The 12,737-nt window shown below is 56.9% G+C and overlaps 2 protein-coding genes across 6 annotated transcripts; one reads left to right on the top strand and one right to left on the bottom strand.

The window, feature by feature from the left end:
- Positions 1–1,776: 1,776 nt before the first annotated feature.
- On the bottom strand, positions 1,777–12,304 carry IL11 (interleukin 11). Of its 5 annotated transcripts, none has more exons than XM_049900221.1 (5): positions 12,110–12,304; positions 4,954–5,126; positions 4,404–4,505; positions 4,124–4,285; positions 1,777–2,258 (listed from the first exon to the last, which is right to left on the bottom strand). In XM_049900221.1, exons 2-5 carry the CDS (start codon positions 5,101–5,103, stop codon positions 2,088–2,090), a joined length of 585 nt encoding a protein of 194 aa, XP_049756178.1. In that variant the 5' UTR covers positions 5,104–5,126; positions 12,110–12,304; the 3' UTR covers positions 1,777–2,087. The 5 variants fall into 5 exon arrangements, with proteins under 5 accessions (XP_049756178.1, XP_049756177.1, XP_049756176.1 ...); XM_049900220.1 differs by lacking the exon at positions 12,110–12,304 and adding an exon at positions 9,429–10,032 and having other exon boundaries at positions 4,404–4,490; XM_049900219.1 differs by lacking the exon at positions 12,110–12,304 and adding an exon at positions 5,685–5,737.
- Positions 11,477–12,666, top strand: TMEM190 (transmembrane protein 190). Its single transcript, XM_049900226.1, has 5 exons — positions 11,477–11,534; positions 11,622–11,657; positions 12,045–12,170; positions 12,249–12,333; positions 12,432–12,666. The coding sequence occupies exons 1-5, from the start codon at positions 11,477–11,479 to the stop codon at positions 12,664–12,666; spliced, it is 540 nt and encodes a 179-aa protein (XP_049756183.1).
- The last annotated feature ends 71 nt before the right edge of the window (positions 12,667–12,737 follow it).

Genomic DNA, 12,737 nt, shown 5'->3' with positions numbered 1-12,737 from the left:
GTAGGGGAAAAACTTGACAGCGGTTAACAACAATGACAGGAAACCAAGACATTCAGCTTCCTCATATCTAAGGTGTTTGTGTTGATGTGTATGGTTGTGGAAAGCTGAGGTATAGAGAAAGGAACACTAGCTTTGGAATGAGCCAGACCTTTAATGGATTCATAATTCCGTCTCTCCCTAGCTGTGTGACCTGGAGCAACAGACATTCCCTGTCTGGGCCTCGGTTTTCCTCAGCTGTAAAATGGGGTATATTTGAAGATCCAGGGGAATCAGGAGACAGACCAAAGTAGATGCTCAATTAACCGTCATTCTTGTCTCTTCTGAGGGCTTTTTGGACGGCTGGTCTCCTGTCAAGGAGCCTCAGTGGCACTAGCGGTTTGTGATCAGCTGCTAACCTAAAGGTTGGCAGGTTAAACCCACCCAGCGGCACTGCAGAAGAAAAGCCTGGTGGTCTGCTTCCATAAAGATTACAGCCAAGAAAATCCTATGGAGCAGTTCTACTCTGAAACACATGGGATCACCATAAGTTGGAATAGACTCAACAGCAAAAGGTTTTTTTGGTCTTCTGTCATTCTAAAAATAGTGCTTATTGTTTTTTAAAAATGTGTCATGCAAAATACATGGTCATTGTAAAAATTCTGGAAAATACAGACAAATAGATATGATAAAAAATCATTCACAATCCCACCCCTCACTGTCAACCTTGAGACAGACATTGTCAACATTTTGGTGCATTTCCTTCTAGGATTTTGTTTACCTTTGTATCTATATATGTTGTTATAAGGAGCCCTGGTGGCACAGTGGTTAAAGCACTTGGCTGCTAACCGAAGGGTTGGTAGTTCAAACCCACCAGCCACTCCATGGGAGAAAGATGTGGCAGTCTGCTTCCATAAAGATTACAGCCTTGGAAACCCTATGGGGCAGTTCTACTCAATGGCAATGGGTTTGCTGGACACTTAGCTTTTTTCCAATTTGCTCTGACGAACATTGCCATAATGAACAATCTTCAGCTTGCAACTTTGTTCAGCTGCAGGGTTCCTCTAAAGTGTATTACTGGTCATGGGGTGACTGGAAGTTTCTTTTATCCATTCAAATATTTATTGAGTGTCTACCCTGCCCCTGAGGTCCCTAGGTGGCATAAACGGTTTGCGCTTAACTACTAACCTAAAGGTTGCCTATTGGAAAGAAAGGCCCGGCAATATGCTTCCGTAAAGATTGTTGTTATTGTTAGTTGCCGTCGCGTTGATTCCCACTCATGGTGACCCCATGTGTGCAGAGTAGAACCGTTTCATAAGGTTTTCAAGGCTATGACCTTTTGGAAGTCCTGCCTTCCAAGGTGTCTCTGGGTGGGTTCAAACCTCCAACCTTCTGGCTGGTAGTGCAGCACTTAACCATTTGTGCCACACAGGGACTCCTCGTACAGATTACAGCTGTGAAAACCCTATGGAACAGTTCTACAGTAGTACCATGAGTCAGAATCGACTTGATGGCAATGGGTTTTTTTTTTCCCTACCCCCGTAGAGTTCACAGCCTCACCAACAACCAAAATGTCTCCCCTTTCTGGCCTTGTCTACTTAATGCCTCTTGCTCCAGTCTCTTTCCATTTTGTCCCCTCACCCACCTCAGGGACCCCAGACCTCAGAAAAATTGCCCAAAATGGGTGTGTATAACAAATTTAATTCCCCCTTCTCGCAAAGGTTTCTCACATTTTTGTACAAAAACCCAGGACCCCTTTGCCCCTCCCTTCCCACCCCAACAAAAAGTCATTATATAATAAATAATAGTTGCTCCTGCCCAGGCCCAGAGGGGTGGGAGCCAGGACACTGTGCCTGGATTTCTTAGAGACCTAAGAATCCAGGCGCCCGGTTCCCACCTCCTTAGGAACCCAGAAGTCCCTCTGCATCCCACTCTCCTCAAATAAATAAGTATAAATAAGGCACAGATGCTCGTCTCCCAGGTCTCTTTAAGGGACCATATCTAACTAGGGGGAGGTAATGGGGGGTCCTGACTGTCATGCCCCCAATCCCTAAATAAATAAATAAATAAGATCTGGCTTTGAAGGACAATCGTGGCTTTGGGTTTGGGGGTCACAGCCGAGTCCTCAGCATCAGCAACCCCCGCACAGCCCAGTCGAGCGTGAGGTGCAGCCCCCCCAGGACGGCGTGGGCCGCCCTGATGCCTCCCCAGGCTGAGGCAGGAGGGGCCAGTGGGGGTGCTGGAGGATCTGGGGACGCCTGGGGCAGGGCCAGGCGGGACATCTGTTAAGAGAGGACAAGAGGGTTAGCAAAAAGTATGGGTGCAATGGGGGGTCAGGGGAAGGGATGTTTGGGGTATCTATTGAATTTGAGTTGGGGAGGATCTCTGTTGCATATTTCCAGAATGTCTGTGGGATGAGGTATCTGGGCAGGGAGTGTCCTGAAGGATGTTGGGATTAGAAAATTGAGGCTAGTGTCAAAAGGTTGAGGTTGTAGGGTCCTAGGGTTAAGGATCTAGCTCCAGGGCCAGGTTTGGGGGACTGAGGTGGGGTCTTCAGAGAAGGCTGGGGTCTTGGGAGCCAGGTGAGGGCTGGGGTCCTGGAGTCTCTGTGGTTGGGTCAAGGTTGGGTGGGTAGGGCTGGGATCTTGGTACAGGTAAGGGCTGGGGTCTGTGGTCTCTGTGATTGGGTCACGGTTGGGGGAGCAGAGTTTGAGGGGCAGTGCTGGGGCCTGGGTTCTGTGGCATCAAGTCTGGGGTCAGACCCTGGATCTCAGGCTGGGGTCTTAGGTCTGGATCTCTAGGATCAGGCTAAGAGACACATGGGTGACATCTGGGGCCTTAAGCTTAGGATCTCAGGGCTGTGACCTGGAACTTTAGGTCCAGGGTCTTTTGGAGAGGCTCAGGAACTGGGATCTGAAGTCTTCTGGTCTCAGAGTTTTGAGTCTGGGGTTTTAGAAGACAGGGTCTTGGGGATTTAAGGGCTCATGGCCAAAATGTGGGGTCTCAGGGTCTCAGAACCAGGGTCTTGGGTCTCCGGGATTTAGAGATGTAAGGTCTCAGGGCTCAAAGTCTGGGGTCTTGAGATTTTAGAACCAGAGTCCTAGAAGCCGGGGCACCAGAGTCATGGAGGCTAGGGTCTTGGAGTTTGAGATCTCAGGTCTAGGTTCCTGAGGTGTGGGGTTTGGAGAGCCGGGGTCCCAAGGCTGAAGTTAAGGTCCCCGGGTCTGTGTCTGGGGCCTTGAGGTGTTAGCAGGGATGTATTATCCAATAAGCAAGGTAAGCACAGTGCTTACCTTGCTTACCAGATCATCTGTAGTAAACAATTTCACATGTTTTCACCACATTAAAGATTGTACTCCTAGATATGGCTGGCATCTATCTCTATCCCAACCTCACAGCACCTTTCAAGTTTACAATCCCTGACGGGTGGATGACCCAGTAAGAAAGGTAAGAACGGGCTTACTTACGCTTATTTACTAATCTGTAGTGAGCAATTTCTTGGATGTAGTGAAACTCATGTGAAATTGTTCACCACAGATTAGCAAGTAAGCACAAGTAAGCCCATGCTTACGTTGCTTATTTGGTAATCCTCCTCTTGGTATTAGGGTCTTGAGATTTGGGATCTTGGTGGCTTGGGACCAGTGTCTCCAAATATTGGGCTAAGGGTTTGGACCCTTGAGACTCGGGACCTCAGGGTTGGAGTCTTGGGTCTCGGGATCTTAAGACATATGATCTGTAGTTTCAGGGCAGATCTTGGGGCCTGGGGTCTGGCGTCTCAGGTCTGGGATCTTGGGGTTATGGGATCATGGGATATGGTGTCTCAGAGTCGTGGTCTAAGGGTTTGGAGTTTCAAGGTAGGGTTTAGGGGTATGGAATCTCATGGTCTTAGAGTTACGGGTCATAGGATCTTGGGGTTACAGGGCTGGGGTTCAGGGTCTGGGTTTTTAGGGCCAGACCCTAGACTCTAGGGTCCTGGGGTCACAGGTTTCAAGGACCTTGAGGTTGCAGGTTGGGTGGGGGGTCTCAGCACAGGGGTCCTGCATTTGGGTGTGGGTTTTCAAGGCCAGAGTTTAGGGTCTGGTGTCCTGGGGTCACTGGGTCAGAATCTCAGGATCTGGGGTCTCAGATCTTGGAACCAGGGGCTTACCAGGAGTTGTAGCCGGCGCAGGAGCCGGTCCAGCCGGGCCTGTAGGGTGCCCAGTTCAGGCTCCAGGGTCCGAAGAGAAGGTCCACCCGTCCTGCGCAGCCACTGCACATGCCGCAGGTAGGATAGCAAGTCGGCCCGCAGCCGCGTCAGCACGCCTGGGAGCTGAGGACAGGGGCCTGGCATCAGGGAACTCCAGCACATGCCTGTCCTGGCCCCCAAGAACTCAATCTCCTTCACTGCCCAACGCCCATGGTCACTCCAACCTTGTCCCTGCCCTTACCTGCAGGGCTCCCAGTGCCCCCGCACTCATGGCCAAGGTGGGCAGGGAGTCCAGACTGTGGTCTCCATCGGCTGGGAATTTGTCTCTCTGATGGGAAAACAGCTGTGAGGGGGGAATCCCACCCAGCTGGGAGTTCCCTCCGTCCACACCAATCTGCACCTCTCCCTTTTCTTTCTATCCTGGCTCCCACCCAACCCAGGTTGGGATTGGGTGTCCCAGGCTTGCCATCTCCCCCCTGGTCTCCCTGCCTCAGTTGGCCTCCCAGAGCTTCTCTGTTGGTGTCTCTGGGTGTCTGTGCCCCTCCATCCCCACCAACTCTCTGGGGGTCTCAGAGTTACCTCCCAGCTCTGTCTGTCTCTGTGGGTCCCCATGTCTGGCCACTCCTTCTCTCTCTGTCTCTGGTTTGCTCCTTGCATCTTTGTCTCTGTCTCCACCTCCCCATCTAATCGAGGTCTGTCTTGTTTGTTCTCTCTGAATCCTCTTTTCTCTCCACCCTTGTTACCCTCTATCCTGTTTCTCTCCTCCCCATCACGGCCCTGCAGGCTCTTACCAGCTGTGCCGCCAGCTGCCGAGTGTCCGCCAGGAGAGCACGGGTCAGGAGGACAGCGCTGTCCAGCTCAGTACGCGGATCTGGGGAGGCTCGTGGGGGTCCAGGAGGTGGCCCAGGGGCAAAAATGCTGTCTGGCCACAGGCTCAGCATGACCAGGACCAGTCGGCAAACACCTTGGGTAGGGGGACACAGAGACCTCAGGTCAGGCTCATAGTCTGAGGGAAGACGGAGTGGAGCGGGCCGGATTCCTGGGTCTGAGGGAGCAAAGACTGGGAACCTGTACTCCTGGGTTTGAGGGAGGAGAGGCCCAGACCCCGGGCTCCTGTATCTGAGGGAGGAGGTTGAAGGCTTGCGTTCGAGGGTGGAGCGCCCGGGGCAGGTCCCAGGCCGGGCGGGCTTCCCTCTCCCTCTTTGCTCTGGCAGCCCCGCCTGTCGGAGCAGACGCGGCCCGGGGCGGGTAGACGGGCCGGGCGTCTCCCGTCCGCCCCCGGACGCCAGAATCTGGGCCCCGGGGCGGGGCATGAAGGGGGAGGCACAGGCCAGAACCTGTCCCCTCCCCTGGCCCCGGGAGCCCGAGCTGGACTTGGGGGCAGGGAAAGGAGCCAGAGACAAGGACACAGACACGGATCCCCCGGCCCCTCCTCGGACACCCGCACATACCTCCCCCTCAGAGCTGCCCTGGTGGGCCGCAGGGGCCGGCCCGCAGTGTCTGGGGGTGACCCGGAGCGCACCTGGGCAGAGAGGCCGAGCAGCCGGCGGGAGACAGCCAAGAGCGGGAGCGCCTGGCCCGGCGTAGGGGTCGGGCTCTGGCTCCCCTGTCGCCCACTCCGCGCCCCGCCCACCGGCCGAGCGCCAGCCAATCAGCGCCCCCCAACCGTCCGCCCCCTTATCACACCCCCAGCCCGCCCCCTGGTCCCCTCCTGCAGCAGCCCATCCTCCGGCCCCTCCCCGCCGGTGTCTGTCTGTCCTACCAGCCGGCTGCCCGCTCCTGTCTGGCTCTCCGATTTCTGTCTACACTCCTTGTCCTCTTCCTCTGGGCTGGGACGGGGCTCCCGGGCTTACCTCACCCCCCTGGTCTCCCTGCCTCAGTTTCCTCCCGGACCCCCTCTGTCGGGGTCTCCGGGTGTCTGCGCCTCTCGGTTCTGGTCGACTCTCTGGGGGTGTCGGGGTCACCTCCCGTCTCTGTGTGTCTCTGTCTGTGGGTCCCTATGTCTCTCCTCCGTCTGGCCTCTCCGTGTCTCTAGGTCTCTGATTTGCTCCTTCCATCTCTGTGTCTCCGTCTCCCCATCTCATCCGGGTCTGGGGATATGTCTCCTGTCTTCTCTTGGAATCCCCTTTGCTCTCTGTCTCTGATTCCCCATCGATGGCTCTCCCCTGTTCTCTGTTCCCCGGTCTCCACTAGGTCCCCACTAGGTCCCACTCCGATGTCTGTCGGCTCCCTGCCCTCTCCCGCCGTCGGTCCCTCCTGCCCTCCGTACCCCCCCCATAAACTTGAACCCACTTACAGTTCATGTCCCCACAGGGCCAGGGGTTCCCCAGGACAGGGGACAGGGAGCTGGAGGCTTTTAACCCTTCCCTGGCCGCTGCGGGCCCCGGGGTCAGCTGGGCCGAGGCCCGGGGAGGGGAGGCATGAGAGGTGCGGGTGTGAGCGGCGCCCGGCAGTGAGGGAGTACAGCCGCCCCAGGGCTTATATAGGGGGCCGGGGGGGGGGGCGGCGGGGGGCAGGCGGCGGGAGGGCGGCCTGACACATCCTGACTCACCCTCCCTGCCTGCCTTTTCCATTCAGACGGGCGGCCGCGCAGGGCTCGCGGCTCGGAGGAGGCACGGAAGGAAAAGTTGGAAAAGTTGAAAAGGAAAGGGGGGTGGTCGGAGAGAGGCTGGTGAGGTCATGGGCGTCCCCTCCCTCCACCTCCTCAGCCCGGGCAGACACAGGCCGCTGGGGATCTGATCCTGGCTGCAGGCGGGGGTCCAGGTGGGGGACCCCGCAGGGGGAGAGAGATGGGGAAGGGCAGCCATGGGGCAGCAAGATGCAGGCTTGAGGAGATGGAGGCATGAGCAAGAGATGCTGAGAGACAGAGACTCTGGGACAGAGACAAACATAGGGAGAGATGGAGACGCTAGGGCAGAGACTCTGAGACAGAGAGATGGAGACACAGAGGGATGGAAATATTGGGACACAGATGGAGAGACAGAGACTGAGAGAGAAATAGAGACACAGAGAGTTGGAGACACTGGGACACAGAGATGGAGAGACTCAGAGACACACAGAGAGTTGGAGACATTGGGACACAAGATGGAGAGACTCTGAGACAGAGAGACAGGAAGACAGACACACAGAGATGGAGACAGCTGGGTAGATATACTGGAGAGGCAGCTAGGGCCAGGGAGTCAGCAATGGAGAGAGAAAGGAGAAGAGATTCTGAGCCTGAGATCAGAGAGCAAGAAGAAGACAGCAACATAGATGTATAGAGACTCAAAGAGACCCCAGGAGGAAAAGGGACAGAGACATCAAGACTCAGAGAGAGCAACAGAGACACAGAGAGAAAGAGAGAGAGCAGGCAGAAGAAAGGCACAGAGAAAACAGAGACTCTGAGACCGGGTGGAAAAATGGAGAGGCCTGAAGAGACAGAGATGGGAGACAGAGATTTCCAGAGAGATGGAGACACTGAGGTGGACTCAGAGAGCCAGGGAGTCAGGAGAGTAGACAGAGAGGAAGAGCCTTTCTCAAAGAGCCAGGCAGGGTGGCACAAAGGTGACAGAGATGGGGACCAAGAGAAACAGCCATGGAGACATTTAGTAGAGGTGGGACTTAGGCTCATGACTCCATCCCTCTGTGCCTCAGTCTTCTCCTCTGTAAAACTGGGATGACAAGAGTGCCCACCCCCAAAAGCCCGTGGTGATAATGAAGTAAGTTCATTCACATCAAACACACAGCCAGCACTCAATAATCGTTAACTATCCTTATTCTCACGGTTAATTTTTATTCATAAATCCAAAGGGAAAGAGAGAGAGAGGTAGAGAGGAGAGGGAGAGAGAAAACAGAGAGACAGAGAAAGGAGAGAGACACATAAGAGAAAGGGAATGAGAGAGAGGACAGAGAGGGACACAGACTGAGAGAAGGAGAGACAGAAAGAGAGAGGAAGGGAGGGAGAGACAGAGAATATTTGGAGAGACCGGAACACTGCGGGGAGAAGATGGTGGGGTGAACAGGAGCACAGCCACCCAGAGCCAGACAGAATGGCTGGGCCAGGGACCCAGAGACCTTGACAGCACAGGGAGGCCGCTAGGCAGAGAAAGATGGAGAAGGGCAAGGTGCTGAGGTAGGAGGGAAGGAGAGACATAGAGTCAGGGGGGACCCAGCACTGGGGATACCAGAGTGCAGATTGTAAGCACCAGAGATACAGGTATAGAGGGGCCCCAGAATTGGCAGCACAGCACCAAAGACTAGAACCCAAGTCCCCAGGATATCTTCCTCCCAGGGTGGAGGTGGCTGAGAGGACAGGGAGGTGACAAGAACTTCAAAGGGTCTCTCTGCAGACGCCCTCCCCTGCTCTGAGACTGCTGAGCTGGTAATGGGGTTTTGGGGATAAATGCTGGCTGGAGTCATCCCCCTCCATCCACTACACTGGAGGGGGCAAATGCTCAGGTCCCCAGGGAGATGAGGTCACAGCCCCCCCACGGTGGGACATGACTTCATCGCCTCAGGTGAGAGCTGGCTCTCAGTCTGTCATGGCCACCCCCTCCAGGGCCCCCCAGGGGCCCTCCCAGGCCCCATTCCCGCAGGGACCCAGGCCTCCTGACCACTGGGTCTCCGCCCCTCAGGGGGCCTGTTTCCGGCTGAGTCAGCGTGGGGGGCCCCAGGCTGCGTCAGTGAGGGGAGAGCTGACGTAGCCCCCCCCCCCGGACGGCAGGCCAGCCAAGGTGACTCAGGCCACCAGCCTGAGGGATGGACTGGCCTGAGGCAATGGGGGTACTGGGCCTGGGCCAGGTCAGAGCAACAATAAAAAAAACAGTTGCCTTCGAGTCATGGCGACCCCATGTGTGTCAGAGTAGAATTGCTCCATAAGCTCCATAGGGAGCAACAATAGGGCTGGTAATGTGTTCTTCCACCTCTGAGACCCAGGAGAGCAGCCTCTCCTCCCTCAGACCCAGGAATCTGTGCCCCGAACCCCCTCCTTCCTCAGACCCAGGAATCCAGGCCCCAAACTCTCTCCTACCTCAGACCCAGGAGTCTAGGGCCCCTGCCCCCTCCCCCCCCAACCCAGGAGTCCTGATCCCCAACCCCCTCCTTCCTCAGACCCAGGAATCTAGGCTCCCAGCCTCTCTCTCAAGAGTCCTGGTTCTCAGTCTCTCTTGCCTTAAATCCAGTAGTCTGGACCCTAAACTCTAGTTTCAAGGATAGAGAAAATCTTCTTGGCATTTTGCCATTTGGGGAGCGCTCTGTGTGTTTGAAGTCAGAGGCTCTAGGGACTCACCAATGCCCTTTGTCTTGTCTCTGCCCTCACCCTGGCTTTGTGGGGTGAGACTTCCCTTCGCTCAGTGTGGCTCAGGAGCCTCACGTAGATGGGGTGGGCAGAGAGCAGGAGGTTCAGGAATCCTGGGTTTTCCCTGGGATGGGGCAACTGGAGGCTTCTGTGGAAATGAGGGTCAGCTGGAGAGAGTGGGAGAGACAGAGATGAAGACAGGAGGGTTAGGGAATCACAAAAACTGATAGAAAATGACAGAGACAAATAGAGACAGGAGCAAAGTCCCAGAGTGAGAAGACAGGGACACAAGAAAAGATGGTGCCAGAGAGTGACAAAGAGACGGAATGGGGAGAAACTGTGCCAGAGACTTTGAGGGGTGGTCCCAGGCATGGGGCAGATGTCACCGAGGCAGGCAGAGGACCAGGGGGTCTTTGCTCCTGTGTTGGCCCCGGACCAGGTGGGGCTGACTGGGTGTGAGGTCAGCAGGTCCGAGGTGGTGTGTGTTCGTCTGTCTGTCCCTGGGGGGTCCTGTCTGGCCTCTGGGGGGTGACGGGGCAGGCTGGCCACAGAGGCAGCCCAAACCTGTCATTTGCGGCCAGGGCCGTGACGGCGGCCCCCCCAGTCCGAAGCCGCGGTCCAGGGCCAGGCGGCCCCGCCCCCCCACCCCCTCCTTGATCCCTGCGGAATCCGGGGAATTGGGAAGTGGGTCCGGATGATGTTGACACAGGAAACTGTCGGCAGCTGCCCGGCCTCAGCCCCACAACCCCTCTGACCCCCACCCCCGGCCCCCTGCCGAGCCCCCTCTGACCTGTGTCATCAATGACGGAGGCAGCTGGGGCCTACTCAGCACCCACCAGGATGTTTACGGGAGGTGGGGGCTGGGGACAGCCTCACGTGGCTTGCAGAGAAACTGGTCTGGATGTCTGGACCCTCCTCCCTCAGACCCAGGAGCCCTGACCCTCAACCCTCCTCCCTCAGACCCAGGAGTCCTGACCCCGATGCTCCTCCCTTGGACCCAGGAGTCCTGATAGCCAGGTCCTCCTCAAAGTGAGAGTCCTCACTCAAAGTCAGACTACCTGAAGGAAGCTGAGATCCCCCTGCCCACTTCCAGGGCTGCAAAGCTGAGTGGATGTTCACAGTGGGAAAGCTAAGGATCATGGGTGCAAACCAGCTCCCAAGCCAGCTTCCTCTGCTTGAGCCAAGCCCCTCCCCCACTACTGGGGGAGATGGAGAAGGAAGCCTGAAGGTCCCCAGTTGGACCTCTTTGCCCTTTAACAAGTAGGGAAACTGAGACTTAACCAGGAAAAGAGGTGCTCCCTGCTCAGCACACCCTCAGATCTCAGCTGCCACCCACACATTCACTCAGACTCAAGCTCCTTCCCTGGTTCAACAATCCCTAGGCTGAGGACCTGCAGTGGCCAAGGAGCTGCGGTGGCTGGGGACCGCCAACCCCTAAAAGCCGTTTCTCAGGGACCTGGTGGGTGGGTGAGGGGCTCCCTAGTCAATGCTCTAGCCTATGGTTGATCTTCCCTTCCAGGTGGCCTGGTTTCTAAGGGGGAACCTTCCCTAACAATGGGGCTTAGTGAGGTCTTCCTGTGCCTCAAGGCCCCATTCCCCGGTTGTTAAAGGGGTAACCTCCCTAGCAATAAGGGGGGCCTCAAGTGCCTTCTGGGGCCTCAGGTTACTAAGGAAAGTAACAACAAGGTCTCCCGGATTCCTGCCCACTAGGGGGAGAGGGGATACCTTAGTCTGGAGAAGATGCCTTAGAATCAGCTTCTACAGCTGGAGCCCTCTCCAGCCTTGCCACTTACTAAAGAGGCTCTCCTAGAGCCAGAGCCCCCCTCCCTCCAAGGCCTCTTCTACCTGGTTGTTAAGGATGCAACCCCCTAGCAACCAGGCATGACCAGGCCAGTGTGACCCCCCTTCCTTCCTTCCCTATGACTACGGGGATCCCCTAGCAACAGAACTTGGAATCTTGGGGGCCATGGGTGGGGCAGGGCTAAGCTGTTGCTGAGGTGATGGCCAGCATCCCACAGCGGCCCCAGGGGGAAGGCAACATGGCGGGTTCGGGGATCTCAGCTCTGACCCTCCTCCTGCTCATGCAGGGTTCAGTAGGTGAGGGGCTGGGAAGAAGTCAGGGGGCTGAGAAGGGTGCCACCGCCCCACCACATAGCCCCCAATATCACCCTTTTTCTCTCACAGATGGGAATGGAATCCAGGGATTCTTCTACCCATGGAGTGAGCAGTGGCTGAGATCCTAGGTCCCCAGGGAGTTGGATGCCAGACCAGACTCCTGGGCCTGAGGGAGGAGGGGGCTGGGGTCCCAGGCTCCTGGGTCTAAGGGAGGAGGAGACTAAGGGCCCTGAGTCCTGAGTCTGAGGGAGGAGGGAGTTTGGGGCCTAGATTCCTGGGTCTGAGGGAGGAGGGGCTGGGGGCCTAGACTCGTGGATCTGAGGGAGGAGGGGGTTGGGGGCCCTGAGTCCTGAATCTGAGGGAGAAGGGGGCTACAATCCTGGACTTCTGGGCCCCCTTGTATGGAATAGGCACCAGGCAGGCAGCCCTGGAGCCTGGCCCTTTCCCCGTTGGCCTGGCCCTGTGCTGAAGCCACCTGCCCATGGTCCTCAGGTTGTGAGGGAGATGTGTGGGACCGGGAGAGCTGCGGGGGCCAGGCGGCAATCGAGAACCCCAACCTCTGCCTGCGTCTCCGCTGCTGCTACCGGGATGGAGTCTGCTACCACCAGCGGCCCGATGGTGAGGCTTGGGGTCCTGGGTCCTGGGGTGGGGGCCAGCTTTGGCCTCCTGGGTCTGAATGCTAGCCCATCTGTCCAGAGACGATGCGTCGGAAGCATATGTGGGCGCTGGGTTGGACGTGTGGCGGGCTGCTGCTCCTCATCTCCACCATCTGCTTGTTCTGGTGAGTGGGGTCAGGGTGTAGGGGGTTTGCCTGTGCCCCCAAATGATCAGGGTGGGTGGGAGAGACTCAGCCTGTCCCTTCCACCCTGCTGCTCCCAGGTGGGCCAAGCGCCGGGATATGCTGCACCTCCCCGGGTTCCTGAAGGGTCAGTGCAACTTGTCGAGGACTGTCTCGCTGCTGTCGAAGGAGAAGACATCGTCCTCAGCAGAGAAGAAGACACCATCCGTGGGCAGCGTGCCTGTGTCCCAGCCTGCGGAGAGCGTCCTGGACACCTCGGCAGGCACCGAGGGGGAAGGGGAGACAGAAGGGGGTGAAGAGGAAGAGGAAGACTAGGGGCACCCCCTAGGGGGACCCCACAATACAATATAGCTCATGGAAGCCTGGTCTCTTTTCTGGGAGCCGTG

Source organism: Elephas maximus, chromosome 11, assembly GCF_024166365.1.
Source record: "Elephas maximus indicus isolate mEleMax1 chromosome 11, mEleMax1 primary haplotype, whole genome shotgun sequence".
Lineage (NCBI taxonomy): Eukaryota > Metazoa > Chordata > Mammalia > Proboscidea > Elephantidae > Elephas > Elephas maximus.
This window is presented reverse-complemented; position numbering and strand designations above follow the sequence as displayed.